Source organism: Aedes albopictus, chromosome 1 (assembly GCF_035046485.1).
Source record: "Aedes albopictus strain Foshan chromosome 1, AalbF5, whole genome shotgun sequence".
Classification (NCBI taxonomy): domain Eukaryota; kingdom Metazoa; phylum Arthropoda; class Insecta; order Diptera; family Culicidae; genus Aedes; species Aedes albopictus.
Window position 1 is genome coordinate 52,005,808 of NC_085136.1, and position 15,146 is coordinate 52,020,953.

The 15,146-nt window shown below is 39.7% G+C and overlaps 1 protein-coding gene across 1 annotated transcript; it reads right to left on the reverse strand.

The window, feature by feature from the left end:
* Positions 1-1,588: 1,588 nt before the first annotated feature.
* LOC134284935 (uncharacterized) lies at positions 1,589-14,280 on the reverse strand. Its single transcript, XM_062844530.1, has 2 exons — positions 8,495-14,280; positions 1,589-7,104 (listed from the first exon to the last, which is right to left on the reverse strand). The coding sequence occupies exon 2, from the start codon at positions 7,098-7,100 to the stop codon at positions 5,910-5,912; it is 1,191 nt and encodes a 396-aa protein (XP_062700514.1). The 5' UTR covers positions 7,101-7,104; positions 8,495-14,280; the 3' UTR covers positions 1,589-5,909.
* Between the last annotated feature and the right edge of the window lie 866 nt (positions 14,281-15,146).

Genomic DNA, 15,146 nt, shown 5'->3' on the forward strand with positions numbered 1-15,146 from the left:
TTACAAAGATAATGATTTTCGTCAACAAAATTCACTGTTTTTCACTCGGTACTCCACAAACTCATTTTTATACATAAAATTTAGTAAAAAATCAATGTTTTGATATTAAAAACCTCTATAATATTTTCCACAAGGCTTCTCTCATCATGCTCATATTCCTGAGATTTCAATCTGTGATTATTTTTTAAGATTTGATATGTTTTTCAGGCAACTATCAAAGTTACCCCAAAATGAAAATCTGATTTTCGCTCATATGGAAAACGCAAAGTCACCCAAAGTATTTAAAATCATCAAATCTTTCAATTGCAATTGATAACTGATACCCCAGTACTTGTTTTAAAAATATAAAAGTAGGGAAAATACTGTTACATGAAAAAATATTAAGAAAATTCGCTGAAAAACTGTCAAAGTTACCCCATTTTACGGTACTCTAGTAGAAGACGATTGTATGGTGGGACAACTTCCGTTAAAGGAATTGATGATACTTTCATTTACCCTTTGAGAAAATGCTTCCAACTTTTGGGTTGAATAAATGGTTTCTCCCATCACAGACAAACAGACGTAACACTCTTCAAAACGGCTTGGCACATGCATTTAACGATCAATTCAAATTTCATTTGATTTGCGTGATCGTTCCACCAGAGGCGCTAGTGTTCGATCGCTTTGACGTTTGCCAGTGTACACGTTGCTGAATGATGCAAACGAAAATTACAGGCGATTTGTGTAGTAGTGTGCGTGTTAGCAAACGTCAAATCGAAATCCATCATGGCCGACAGTGTCTCGCGCGGTTATACCAACAGGTGGCAGTGTGCTCATGAAAAACACACCGGGCAAAAGTTTTTGATGAATTTCCTTTAAGAGTTACGTCTGTTTGTCTGTGCTCCCATTGTAAATGAATGCGTATTCAACAATTCTACATATTGATCCCAGTTTGTCCTCCTGGGATTTCTAAATGCGGTTCTAGAATAATCTCCACCACTCCATTTGAAGATTATGTGTTTATGATCAGATAGAGAAATCTCATCTGACACGTGCCAGTTTGTGATCTTGTCAAAGATTGCAGCATTGCACAGTGTTAGATCCAAGACCTCTTGTCTGATTACATTTGAGAAAGTAGGTTTATCACCATTATTGCAAATGTCTATTTTGTTCAAAGACAGATACTCTAATAGTGACTCACCTCGACTCTTAATATCCGTACTATCCCAAACCGTGTGATGCGCATTGGCGTCATAGCCAATGATAAACGATTTGTTGTTTTCTTTACAGATTTGAACAAATGATGCGATCTCAGGAGGAGGTGCCTCAGGAACATCACCAGGAAAGTAAGCTGAAGCCACAGCGATCTCAGTTTTACCCCTAGTGGTTGGTACCTCTACCATGACCGCAACAATGTCCTTTCTGATAAACTCTGTAATATGATAGCATTTTAACGTTTTGCGTACTAAGACAGCGGTTCTGGGTGAATCTTGTTGCTCATCATAAAATAGTTTACTATTTTGTGTCAGAACTCCAAGAATCTTTAGTTTATTGGACCATGGCTCTTGAATAAGCGCCACTTCTAGTCCTTCTTTTTTAAACCTTCGACTCAACACAGCAGAAGCACCTTTTGCGTGATGAAGGTTTACCTGTACGAACTTAATTCCTGTCATAAAAAAATCATTTACCCACTTTTATTAAGCCTCGGAATTGAGACGTAAGAAAAGTGGCCGATTATCCCGGAGACAAATAAGGTCCACTGCGTCATTGCTCCGTTTAACACAGTAAGGGCAACATACTGTGGAGGGTGCCCTGGTACTCCACAGGCTCCGTTCACGGTTAAGTTTTTATAAGACCCCCCTAACCATTCATTCCTAGGCACGGTACGCATAACACCATGAACTAGGGGTCGCTTGTTTGGTGGACTTTTACCACAGAGAACAGACGTCCAAGCTCATGTAGTGCAGTTGTGTAAAGCATTGCAACGGTTGTTTTGAAATAACTGGGAATGTGGCCATTACGCGGCGCTGTCACATTTCGAATCGGGGTACAAATTTGCCGTTGTTTTAGCTTTTGGCGCTAGTGTCATCAAGTGTGCACCCTAGTATAGTTCCATCAAGAGAATGTGTTGGTTTTACTTCGAAAACAAAAATTAAATTCTTGTTCAACTTGTTTCTTATTGAAAATAATGAAACTAATTATCAATGGGTTGCTCAAATTTTTTTGCTGGTTTAGTGAAATATTCATAAACATCTTGTTATTTAAGCAAAAGCAGCTCAGAATCTGAGTAGGAAAATTTAAAGGTGCGCTAGTGAAATATTTCTTCAGAAAGCGGCATCATGGTGTCGAAACAAGTTTTTGAGTGGGAAAGTCACCGTCGATGTCGCTACTGAGCTTGTTTTTTCTTTACACAAGATTTTAAAGCAATTTTGTTCGAGCATGTTCGTCTGTTCTCTGTGCTTTTACCACCGGATCAGGCAATCCGTAGTGATATTCTTAGCCAGTTGAGGGAACTGCTACCGCCACTACACTGCTATCTAGGCTGATCGGGAATAGAAATTAATATTGATGATCAACTTCTTTAGAGCCCGAACAGCCTTTGGGATAAACAAAGGAATAAAGCGCTGAATGTTTTGTTTCTAATTACTGTACTTTAGTAAGAAGTGAGTACGAACAAACATTAACAAAAAATAAGGGAATCAATCGGTGCCGTAGTAAGGGAAGATTCAAATATTACGTCCATCGTTTTTCGGGATTTCTAGACCCCCCCCTCCCCCCTCTGTCACGCACTTTTCCTATACCCAATACACGTACTTGTTGTGTCCGGACCACCAGAAATCAAACACGTCTTATCTCATGTGTGACTCAAACTGAACTCATCTTTATTGACAGTTAATCCCTGTGACTCATATTCTGTGTTACTGTTTATTATCCATAAAACCCTGTGACTCAACTTAGTTACACTGAGAAGTAATCATGATCTATATTCTACAACCCCTCCCTTTCTCAAATAAGATCAACACTGTTAACCTTGAAATCGCTCAAATACGCTGGCCGTTTCTTCAATCTACAAGGACGAGCTGCGTCTCCGGATTGAGCAGCTGAATCCTCGCTGGTGGTGTCACTTCGGGTAGGCTCATGGTCCTTGACTCCTTCATTTCCATTGTCTTCCGGAATGGTTTGGTTGTTGCTATCATCTTTTGGGGTAAGCCGTTTTAGGTGTGCCGCATTTCTGTGGATGACGCAGTCCGATTCCTTGGACCGAAGTGTCACATCTGAACCATTCTTTTGCGTAATCTCCCACTCTTCCGGGCTGAAGTTCGAGGCAAGTTTTTGTTCTTTGAAAGGTCTTTTCACAACTACCGTATCCCCGACTTGCACGTTGCTGGTTCTTGCATGACGTCGGAGATTAGTATATTCCATACTTTTGTACTTTTGTACCTTATCTCTATCTCTCACTTCCTCCAACGTTTTGTTGAAGTCGTTTGAAACATGCGGCAATTTGTCCTTCATAACCCGGCCAAACATCAGCACGGATGGAGCTACCCCCGTGGTGGAGTGGGGCGTTGAATTGTACATTAGTACGCACATTCGAAGATCCCACTTCCAGTCCGTATCTTCAACCTGGCTTATCTTTAGATGCTTTTTATCATCCCATTCACCCTCTCCACCTCTCCGTTTGCTTGAGGCCAGTACGGTGTCGTCTTCCGGATTTCAATACCAAATTGTTCACAGAAGGTTTTGAACTCGTTACTTTTAAATTGAGGACCATTGTCTGTTCTCAGAGTTTTAGGCATACCAAATCGACAAAACGTTTCGTGAAACGCTTTGACTGTCAAACTCGCCGTAATTTGTTTCATGACAATTACCTCTATAAACCGAGTGAAATAATCAACGATGACCAGCAGATTCTCACCGGACGGCAACGGACCAACGAAGTCTGCAGCTAAATCTACCCATGGTCTCTCTGGCATCCTTGTCGATTGAAGCGGCTCAGGGGGATCGAGCGCAGCGACAATTGTACAAGCCTTACAACTTTTCACCAATTTCTCTACTTCTTTGTCGACCCCAGGCCACCACACTTTTTGACGCAATCTTCTTTTCATTGATACGATCCCAGGGTGTGATTCATGCGTCAATTCCAAAACCCTGGAACGTAGAGCCTCTGGCACAATCAAACGATCACCCCTCATGAGCAAGTTCCCCGATCGATACAACTCTGCTTCGAATGGCTTGAAAACTTTCATTGCTTCCGTCCATTGGGCTCCTTCGAGTACCGCTACCAGCTCCTGAAGCACAGTGTCGTTTTTGGTATGCATTCCTATTTCCTCAACCGTAATCGCCTTCGGTATGGTTGCCGACACCACTGTTTTAATGTAAGCTTCATTCTCTTCATCAAAAGGTTCCGGTCGACAAACAGCAAGCCGTGACAACGCATCCGCAAGGTTTGTAGCTCCTGGTTCGTAGATGACATCAAATCGGTACGACTGGACTCGCAACACCCACCTTTCAATTCTAGGGCATGGCTTGGATCGTTGACTAAAGAGGAAATCTAGAGGTTTGCAATCGGTGATAAGCTTAAACGTTGTTCCCAGCAAATACAACCGAAATTTCTCTATGGCCCACACCAGGGCCAAGGCCTCTCTCTCGGTCTGGAAGTATTTCCTCTCTAGATCAGTTAATGCTTTGCTAGCAAAAGCAATTATCCGTTTTCCTTCCCTATCGTTTTCTTGGAGCAAAACTGCACCAAGTCCAGTAGGGCTAGCGTCCACAATGAGGAAGCTTGTGTCCCTTGGATCAAAAAACCCAAGAAAACCTACAGACGCAATCGCTGTCTTTATTGATTCAAAAGCGATCTGATGGACGTTATTCCAAACAAAAGGTGTCCCCCCTCGAAGAAGACCTCGCAGAGGATCAGTTTTGCTGGCTAGGTTTGGGATAAAACGGCCTACATACGTGACTAGCCCAAGGAAACTTCGTAATTCCCCAATATTTGAAGGTGCTCGAAATTGTTCGATCGCCTTGACCCTGCTCTCCGTTGGTCTGATACCGTTTGCTGATAACTCGTGTCCTAGAACATCCAGCTTGCTAACGTTGAATTTGCATTTCGTTGAGTTTAGCAAGATACCATATTCTTCCAGTCTGTCCAGCAGGGCTCGTAGTCTCCTTGCATGTTCGGGTTCTGATCTCCCAAATACTATGAGATCGTCAAGATACACAATAACTCCTTCCAATCCCGCTACAATTGTTTCCATCACTTTTTGGAAAAGTTCTGGAGCTGAACACACGCCAAACATTAGTCTTTTATATCTATTGAAAAATAGTACAACATTTAGAGAGGTTAATATTTCATTTATTCAAAATTCATCAGAGAAAAAACAATCAATAAACTCAGTTACCTGAACAATCCGGCCTTCGTAATGAAGGTTGTTATCTCGCGTGATCGTTCGGAAATCTCAATTTGGTGGTAGGCGTCCTTAATATCCACCTTTGAAAAACGGACGGCACCATTAATGCTACCCAGCAGCTCCTCGATGACCGGTAGTGGATGCTTCTCTCTTAGGACAGCCCGGTTCGCTCGACGCATGTCGACACAGAGGCGAACTTCACCGGTATCTTTCAAGACAGGCACCAAGGGAGATACCCACGCAGACGGTTCTGTCACGCGTTCTATGATCCCTTGCTCGAGTAGATAATTCAACTTTTCCTCAATCAACCCTTCCAAAGTAATAGGAGCACGCCGATACGGCTGTTGCACGGGCTGTACAGCTGGATCAATAGGGATTTCCAACACGATTCCCTTCATTTTTGGAAACTCCTTCAAAGGCTGTTCGACAGCGGCGATGTTGAAACCGATTTTCAGCACTTTAAGTTCATGTGCCGTTTTCTCACCGAGCAAACACTGCTTTCCTCCTTCTACTACGTAGAATTTACCCTTCATTAGAACCGGCCGTAATTTCTGCACAGAACATCCCTTTTATTTTAAGAGGCTCACTACTTGCATATGCCCTGAGCACGCGATCTGGTTCCTTGGATACATCATACACTCGAACATGGGCCTCTTTCATCTGCTGCCAAATGGATAGGGGAATGATGTTCGCGTCTGCGCCAGAATCTATGGTCATTGGAACCGTGACTCCTCCGATGCGAAAATGGAACTCGTTCCGACCCATTGCGAAGAAAATGTTCGCCTCATCTGAGCTCTTCTCGATTTCATCAGATACAGCTCTGATGCGTTTTGCAGGACGCTGGTGCCAGTCCAACTTCTCAGCGTTCTCGTTGAAAGGCCGTTTGCGATTTGGCAGAGAGTCTCGGCGTTGAGGTTGACTGTACCTGAAGCAACACTTTGCGTAATGACCAGTGGCTTGGCATTTGTTGCACTTCACTCCTTTTGCCGGGCACCACCTACTAGACTGCAAATGACCTGGTCGACCACATGCGTGACAGGACATGATTACCCCGCGATTCATAGCCGGAGTACGCGGTGGATAAACAACCTGACCACGACGTTGACGTTTCACTAGTTGTACCATGCCTTCTTCTCGAACTTCTTGACCTTTGTTTGTCATCTGCATCGACCTCACTTTCGATTCTGTGATTGCGGTACCCAACGCAATAATCTCGTTCAATGATCTTACATCTCGTTTCAAAATCTCCATCCGCAACGCATCTGAATTCCCTTTTTCGGTTATCTGATCTATGATCATGTCGTCAAAGACATCTGGCAAAAATCCACATCTTTTGGCTTGTACTCTTAGCCTCAGTGCGAAATCCGACAGTCTTTCAGAAGGTTTTTGTGACATCTGCCTAAACACATATCTCTCATACGCAATCATACGCTTAGGCTCAAAATGGGCATCAAGAGCAGCGATCGCAACATCATAATAAGGAGGGTCACTGAGCACAAGAGGTACTCGTTTAGCATCGGGCAGGTTATCAAATAGCTCCTGCAAATCGGGGCCACCAAGAAATAATAATTTTGCCAGTTTGTCCGATTGATCTGTAACGTTACAGGCATTGAAGTAACATTCAAGTTGCCTCTTCCATTTCGCCCATTCCGTAGCTTGCCGATTGTCTTCGACGTTTAAGTCGAACGGTCGAACAGGTCTACTGATCTCCATTACTCTAATAAAGTTAGAGAAAAAGGAGAAATTCTTGGTTTACTATAACTTCATTCCCTCTACCAGCACCATGAAGCATGTGGATTCTATCGCAAAAGAAAATATCTTGCATTTTTTTTTTTGTTCAACCCAAATAAATAATTTTCAACCATCGAGTTCACGAGCTTGTATAAATGCACATCCTACAAACAGAGTAAACAGCTCTGACTTCAAACTAAATATAAATACTACATAAATAACAGCACCAGCCTTGGCACCAGCAGTTCTACTGTATTCCTTGAAATAGTTTTGTAATCACTGATAAAGACCAACAGTCTCTTATCCCCTAAACTAACAGTTTTAGCCGTATCTTTTTTCAAAACTTTTTTCCCAGATTGCATACAACAAGCGAAATATATGTAAAAGTTTATAGCCAAGTAACAAGAAGGTATCATTTCAATCCCTGAAACCAACAGTTCAATCACTGAAGAGTTTTTTTTTAATTAGCTAAAACCATCAGTCTTAGCCAAAGCCATCGTTTATCTCTTCCAAAACTAACAGTGTTAGAGTTGCAATTATCAACCCTATTTGAAATAAAGACCAACAGTCTTCCCATTAGCTAAAACCAGCAGTCTTAGCAATAGCCACAGTATATGTATTCTAAAACTAGCAGTTTTAGAGTTATAAATTATAATTACTAACACAACTGCAAACATAGACCATCAGCATTTTCATTAGCTAAAACCAGCAGTCTTAGCAATAGCCACCGTAAATTACTTCTAAAACCAGCAGTTTTAGATTTGAAATTTCCGTCACATGTTTTTTCAATTCCCAAACAAAGACCAACAGTCTTTCTTTTTGTTACTCAGAGCCAGCAGCTCTGTTCTTCAGTATCGCTTGTAACACCAATGTTTGTATTTGTATGTTGCACATAAACAAGCTGAGAATCAAAACATTTGACCATGATCCCGCAGAATTTTCCCTCTATTCAGCTTCTTAGTGACGTCACTGTTCACCGACAATTTAAAAATCACAATGGACAAATTAAAACAACACATTGATTTCAAAAAAATTATTTATCGAAACCAGAAATCATTCGACTTACCTTACACAATGTTGTCTTCAGCTCACAGTTCACATCTTCATTCACATAAGTTGCCGTGCATCGTTCGCGACACCAATTCTTTGATGCGCAATTATGCCTACCGTTCACTTTTTTTCAATCACCGTGGTATATATTATTGAAAATAAACACAACATAACCTATGAATATCATTTCCCCCCGATGACAAATATTGATTCCACTTCCAACGTTTTTCCACATGCTTCCATGGAGGTATGCAATAGGTACTTGGGGCATAGCCTCCTCAATTTGGTGCTGGTAGGCTTTAGGTAGAGCGAAGAAAAAAACTAACCTGTACAAATCCGCCGAATGCAGCCGAAACTCAATGCGGAATCCCACCTCGTACGCCAGTTGTTGTGTCCGGACCACCAGAAATCAAACACGTCTTATCTCATGTGTGACTCAAACTGAACTCATCTTTATTGACAGTTAATCCCTGTGACTCATATTCTGTGTTACTGTTTATTATCCATAAAACCCTGTGACTCAACTTAGTTACACTGAGAAGTAATCATGATCTATATTCTACAGTACTGTCACACTTTTCTAGACCCCCCCCCCTCCCCCAAATGTTGGACGTAATTTTTGAACGTTCCCTAATCCCTTTGTTTTCGAATACAGGGCTGATAATTACAACTGGCGCGGATTTTGCGTTTTTCGCGGTTTTTGCGTTTCGTGCGGATCTGGCGCGTTTCCACTAATCATCGATGCGGATTTTGCGGAAATGATTTTCAAATGCAATGCACTGGCTTAAACATGATTTATTTATGTCTTTACCCCGAGATCAATTTTCGGCTGCCATGTTTGGTTAAATTTTATTTTCAAAGAAGTATACAGAGAAATATGGCAGTCAGATCACTGAATCATGGTACACTTTCTGAAATGATGATGGGAGCTTCTTGGTTGTTCTCAATGGTGTTTTTGTGAAATGTTTGCAAAGAATGTCTACTGGAAATTTTGGAGTAATATTTGGGAAAATTTCGTAGCCAACTTTGGTTAAATCTCTTTAAGAAATTCATTGATTATTGCTGTGTGTGTGTCGTTAAAAATGAATTTGGTTGCTTTTCTGACATATGTTCTGAAATTTCTAATATTACTAAAAAGCAGGTATACAAGACTGCAGCGCCGATAAATAAAAGTAGCTAAAAGTTGTTATGAATTGCAAGAAAAAAATAGCACGCAAAGTTGTGCGAAAACGCTTATAGATATGTGCGGATGCGTTTAATCAGAGACAAACAGACGTAACACTGTCGGAATTTCCATCGACCACGCTTCTAACGATTATTTTGAATTTTCATAATTGTAGCTTTTACAACTAGAGGCGCGCATAGTTTTTCTTTGCGTTTGACGTTTTACACTGGCGCCTCCTGTTGACGATATTGCACAACGCAGTGATTCGTGAAACATTTCCTCCAATGATGGTAGTGTGAACTAGGTGATGAATTTTCACGAAAATCGTTCTATGTACGATGCCTGTTTGTCTGTGATTTAATCGTTTCGGTATATTCACTGGCATATGTACTGGCGATCATCTATGAGCGATTTTGTACAATCTACGGTGAAATGCGCATTATAGAGACAATCATGCCGGCTGCACAGACAGAACATTACCAACAAACAGTAGGCAACGGACAACACACATAACACCCAGTGGTCTTACTGCCACACACTACTAACAAAAGCAGATGCAAAACAGCTTATGGAGCTGACTCTCTTAACCGTAGTGTGGCCATCAAAAAAAACACCCGTAAAAGGCCGGCAGGGTACCCGGGTACCCACGAAATGGAAATGATCATATCTCAGCGATTTTCCCACCGATTTTAAAAGTTTTTGCCTCATTCAACTCAGAAACTCATTATCTATCGAGATCGTATTTGGTTGGACCGGTCCGATCACCATAGGTACCGGAAAATCTGGATTTCCGGATCCATGTTTTTATGCAATACAATATACGGGCTTTTCGGTAGGTTAGTAGCAATTTCGGTACCAAGCATCGTAAAATTGCTTTGGCATATTGTATGTGACCAGCCTGGAATCATAAAACGTGTTGACTTTGAAACTGTGATTTCGGAACACGCTTCCCATGGGGCCATGGTTGACCATAAACACTTTAAGGTATCCTAGCCTTAACAATGTGGGTTTCAATATGGTATGAGGACATACTCCCAAAAATATGAATTTTCCGAAAACCACGGTGATTAGATCGGTCTAACCAAATATTTTCCCGATAGATGATGAGTTTCCGAGTTGAATGAGCTAAAAATTTCCAAAATCGATGAAAAATTGACGGAGATATGATCATTTCAATTTCGTGGGTACCCGGGTACCCTGCCGGCCTTCCACGTAATAAAAAAATGCAGGAGCCCCTCCCCCTGCCCCTCCTCACTTTAAAATTCGGTCAACCCTATTAATAGATGTATATTCACGAGTTCTAAGATCTAACAGAGTTCCAACATCCTAGTCTCAATAACCATTAAAATATCGAGATTTGAAATTGAAAAAGGTACCCGGGTACCCTGCCGGCCACATAAGTGTTAAACACTTATACAGCAAAAATGTTAGTGGGACACAATTCTACAGAAATTTATCCATGACTATCAGAAACACTTGAAAATATGGATGAAGTATTTTTAGATTGTATTTCTAAAGGCACCCTTTGGGGGGTATTAATGCGAGATCTGTTGGACTTTTTAAAAAGGAATCCCTAATACTTTTCATGAGGATATCCATTAAAGGTATCTTCATATACATTTCTTGGCGTTGCATCAGAAAATAATTCTTTTGAATCAAATAGCATTCCTGGAGGTATACTTACTTACAGCACAGGTGTTCATTAAGACAACATTCTGAGCATCTCTGAAGGAGTCTTTCTAGATCAATCCCTGACGAATTCCTCATAATATATATATATATATATAGCACCGCCCTCTAGATTCGTTTATTTCGATCATGTTCAATTTCTTCCCAGCTCAAAAAAAACAGTAACTTTACTGTTTTCATAGTTTTACAAAACGGCAGATAACTTTTGAAGGAAGAAAAAGACATCTTTAATTTTTTGATATGTTATGTATAAATGTCTCAGCTTTCAATTGATGCAAAAAAATGAAAATCGGTGGTTGCCATCATGGTGACAACAATTTTTTGGTATAAAAATTCAAGATGGTGGCCAAAATCAATATGGCCGACCCAACTTTTTATTATTGTATACATCTTTCCTCTTTTCAACAACAATTAATTTTGAGGGGTTTTTTTGGAGAAGCATTCGAGTTATAACGGTTCAAATGAGCCACCATTTGACCAAAATCGAAGGGTCTGCAAAAAACTAACGGGGGGTCCATCAATTTGAGTAACCATATGCATTTTCCTTACTTTTTTGCGAGGACTCTCTAGTAGTAGCGATCAAAATTGAGCACGAAATACCACGAACCATATCTATTAATAAAGCGCAAAAGTATCTGTCATTGTTTCTGTAGATAAAGTAGACGTTAGGCAATTTTCAATCTGTAATACAAAACAATTGTAAGATTGCATTCATGTAAGTAGCAAATACAGCCGTCGAACGTTATATAAAACTTGAAATAAAGTACCTTTATAAAAATTTCTATCTTATTTGAACTAACACGAAACACATCCGAAATCGCCCAAAAATTCTAAATTTCCATTGAATTTTATTTTAAGGACAAACGTCTTGAAATCCCACTTGAACAAGCGAACAAATCTCAAGCAGCCAGCTTCAAACACCAGTGCATTTTTTTTTTTGTTTTTACTCACTTGCAATAAGCCTAAAATAAGAAAATCAGGTACGCTGGTTTTGTTTACGAAGAGATTTGTGCGCTCATAATCGTGAGTAGGTGCCAAAGTCGGCCATTTTGCGATTCCAACAAGTCTGTCCTTAAGCCCACTCTAATTCATAGAGAACAGACATCCAAGTCCAGTTCCGAAACTGTGTAAGGAATTTAACGGCCATTTGAAATCGGCAACACAAGTGGCAACATCGTGGCGCTGCAATCGGTTAATTTCCCATACTAATTTAATTCACCACTTGAAATGTTTCAATTCACCACTGACTGTGGCAATATGGTGTTTGGTGGCGTTAGGGTTTTCATCGTGTATTGGTTTGCAACCTCACTCAAGTAAAGATTCGAACTTACACAACTTTCTGAATGAAATTTGTTCTAGCCTGGATGTCTGTCCCCTTTTTATTTAAAAGCAGATATTCATACAAAAATTCAAGATATGGTCAAACTATTGGATTATTTCATTCAATCCGAATAAATATATTATAAATGAGTCTAAGTATTGAATCACATTCATTTTTAACATAATTTATTTGAAAAGAACGTCTTAATTATGAAACAAGTAGTTCATGCTAGGAATTTGAATACTTTCGGTGCCATTTCTCGAAATGTGAGCCGTCCAATGTATGTTATTTCAGCCAGAAAACAGTCTAGAAGATATTGGGAACTATAAGAAGACGTAATAGTAGTAAACGCTGTGATTTATGCAAGTGAAACTATTATATTTCATCAAAACAATACTTATATACGTCACTTTTTTATGGTTTGTGTTATTTTTTTCTGTTATAAACATTGTTTTTCGTAAATTTTCAACCTACACTCGCCATGAAACTTTCATTAGATTCTTTTGAAACACTTCCGATAAAAATAACTACATCAAATCTCAATTTCGAAACATTTACAATATTATGGCATATTTATATAAGATGCATGTAAAATTAATATGGCAACACTTCCAAAAACGAAGTAATTCATGATTTACAAGTCGATCTATAATGTAGGTCACCATACAAAATGATTTTGTTGGATATTTTTCGAAATTTGTTAGTTTTTTATTATGAAATTCCAAAAAATGTACAATTCGGCTAAACGAATGTCTCGGCAAAAAATGACATTTGAAGGATTTTTACCCTCGTTTTTGTTTCAGTGTATATGTAAGCACAGAGAACAGACATTTAAGCTCGAACAAAAATACGTCGAAATCGTGTGTAAAGGATTTAAGTGTACCTCAACGCCACCAACGGAGACTGCCCCACATATAAAGTCGATTTGACCCCACGATGGCAGTGTTCATAGTTAAAATATACTAGCCCACAAAGCGACACGAGCGCCAAACGGCCAAAAACGGCGAGCACTGGAAACAAATTTGACAACACAACAATATAAGTGATGGGACGCTAGCGCCGCGCAACGGGAGCATAACCACATACTCTGAAATGACCGTTACAAAGTTTTACACAAGGCAGAAAGCGAAGATAGACGTCTGTTCTCTGTGATGTAAGTGTGATGTATCCCATTTTTATAAAACAGTCCTAGATATGCAATCACTACGATAAAAAAGTTTTATCATAAAATCTTTTGTATGAGTTTCCTGACACTTTTTTGAAATTTTTTGGTCTCGGCTAAACGAATGTCTATCACTGTATGCATAATTCGTTTCGATACAATGTGTCACACAGACAAGGAACAACCCTCCATTCACTTACACTTATAAAAAGCCATCTAAAAACTAGTTGAAATAGAAAGAAAGTACGATCACAGAGAACAGACGTCCAAGCTCATGTAGTGCTGTTGTGTAAAGCATTGCAACGGTTGTTTTGAAACAACTGGGAATGTGGCCATCACGTGGCGCTGTCAAATTTTGAATCGGGGTACAAATTTGCCGTTGTTTTACCTTTTGGCGCTAGTGTCGCCAAGTGTGCGCCCTAGTATAGTTCCACCAAGAGAATGTGTTGGTTTTACTTGGAAAACAATAATTGAATTCTTGATCAACTTGTTTCTTATTGAAAATAATGAAACTTATTATCAATGGGTAGCTCAAATTTGGTTGCTGGATTAGTGAAATGGTCATAAACATCTTGTTATGTAAGCAAATACAGCTCAGAATCTGAGTAGGAAAATTTCAAGGTGCGTTAGTGAAATATTTCTTCAGAAAGCGCCATCATGATGTCGAAACATGTTTTAGAGTGGGAAAGTCACCGTCGATGTCGCTACTGAGCTTGTTTTTATCTTTACACAAGATTTTCGAGCAATTTTGTTCGAGCATGTTCGTCTGTTCTCTGTGGTACGATGTTAAATCACAGAGAACAGACGTCCAAGCTCATGTAGTGCAGTTGTGTAAAGCATTGCAACGGTTGTTTTGAAACAACTGGGAATGTGGCCATCACGTGGCGCTATCAAATTTCGAATCGGGGTACAAATTTGCCGTTGTTTTACCTTTTGGCGCTAGTGTCACCAAGTGTGCACGATAGTATAATTCCACCAAGAGAATGTGTTGGTTTTACTTGGAAAACATTAATAGAATTCTTGTTCAACTTGTTTCTTATTGAAAATAATGAAACTTATTATCAATGGGTAGCTCAAATTTGGTTGCTGGATTAGTGAAATAGTCATAAACATCTTGTTATGTAAACAAATACAGCTCAGAATCTGAGTAGAAAAATTTCAAGGTGCGTTAGTGAAATATTTCTTCAGAAAGCGCCATCATGATGTCGAAACAAGTTTTTGAGTGGGAAAGTCACCTTCGATGTCGCTACTTAGCTTGTTTTTTTCTTTACACAAGATTTTCGAGCAATTTTGTTCGAGCATGTTCGTCTGTTCTCTGTGGTATACCTGCATTACTACACGCTAAGAAAATGTTACTCTAAAATGAGTAAGATTCACACAAAACTGAGCTAAACTGGAACAGCTCAAAAAATGAGTAAATTGCATTTCCAGCGATAGCACTGGACTAAGTGCAAAAATCCAACTGGTTTAAGCCGTGTAATATTCTTCGCATCATCAAGAATATTATACGGCTTAAACTGATGAGATTTTCGCACTTTGGCCAGCGCTATCGCTGGAAAAAAAATTTACTCAATTTTGAGTTGTCCCACTTTAGCTCGAAAATGAGTGAATTTTCTGACCGTGTATCTCAAATGTGACCTA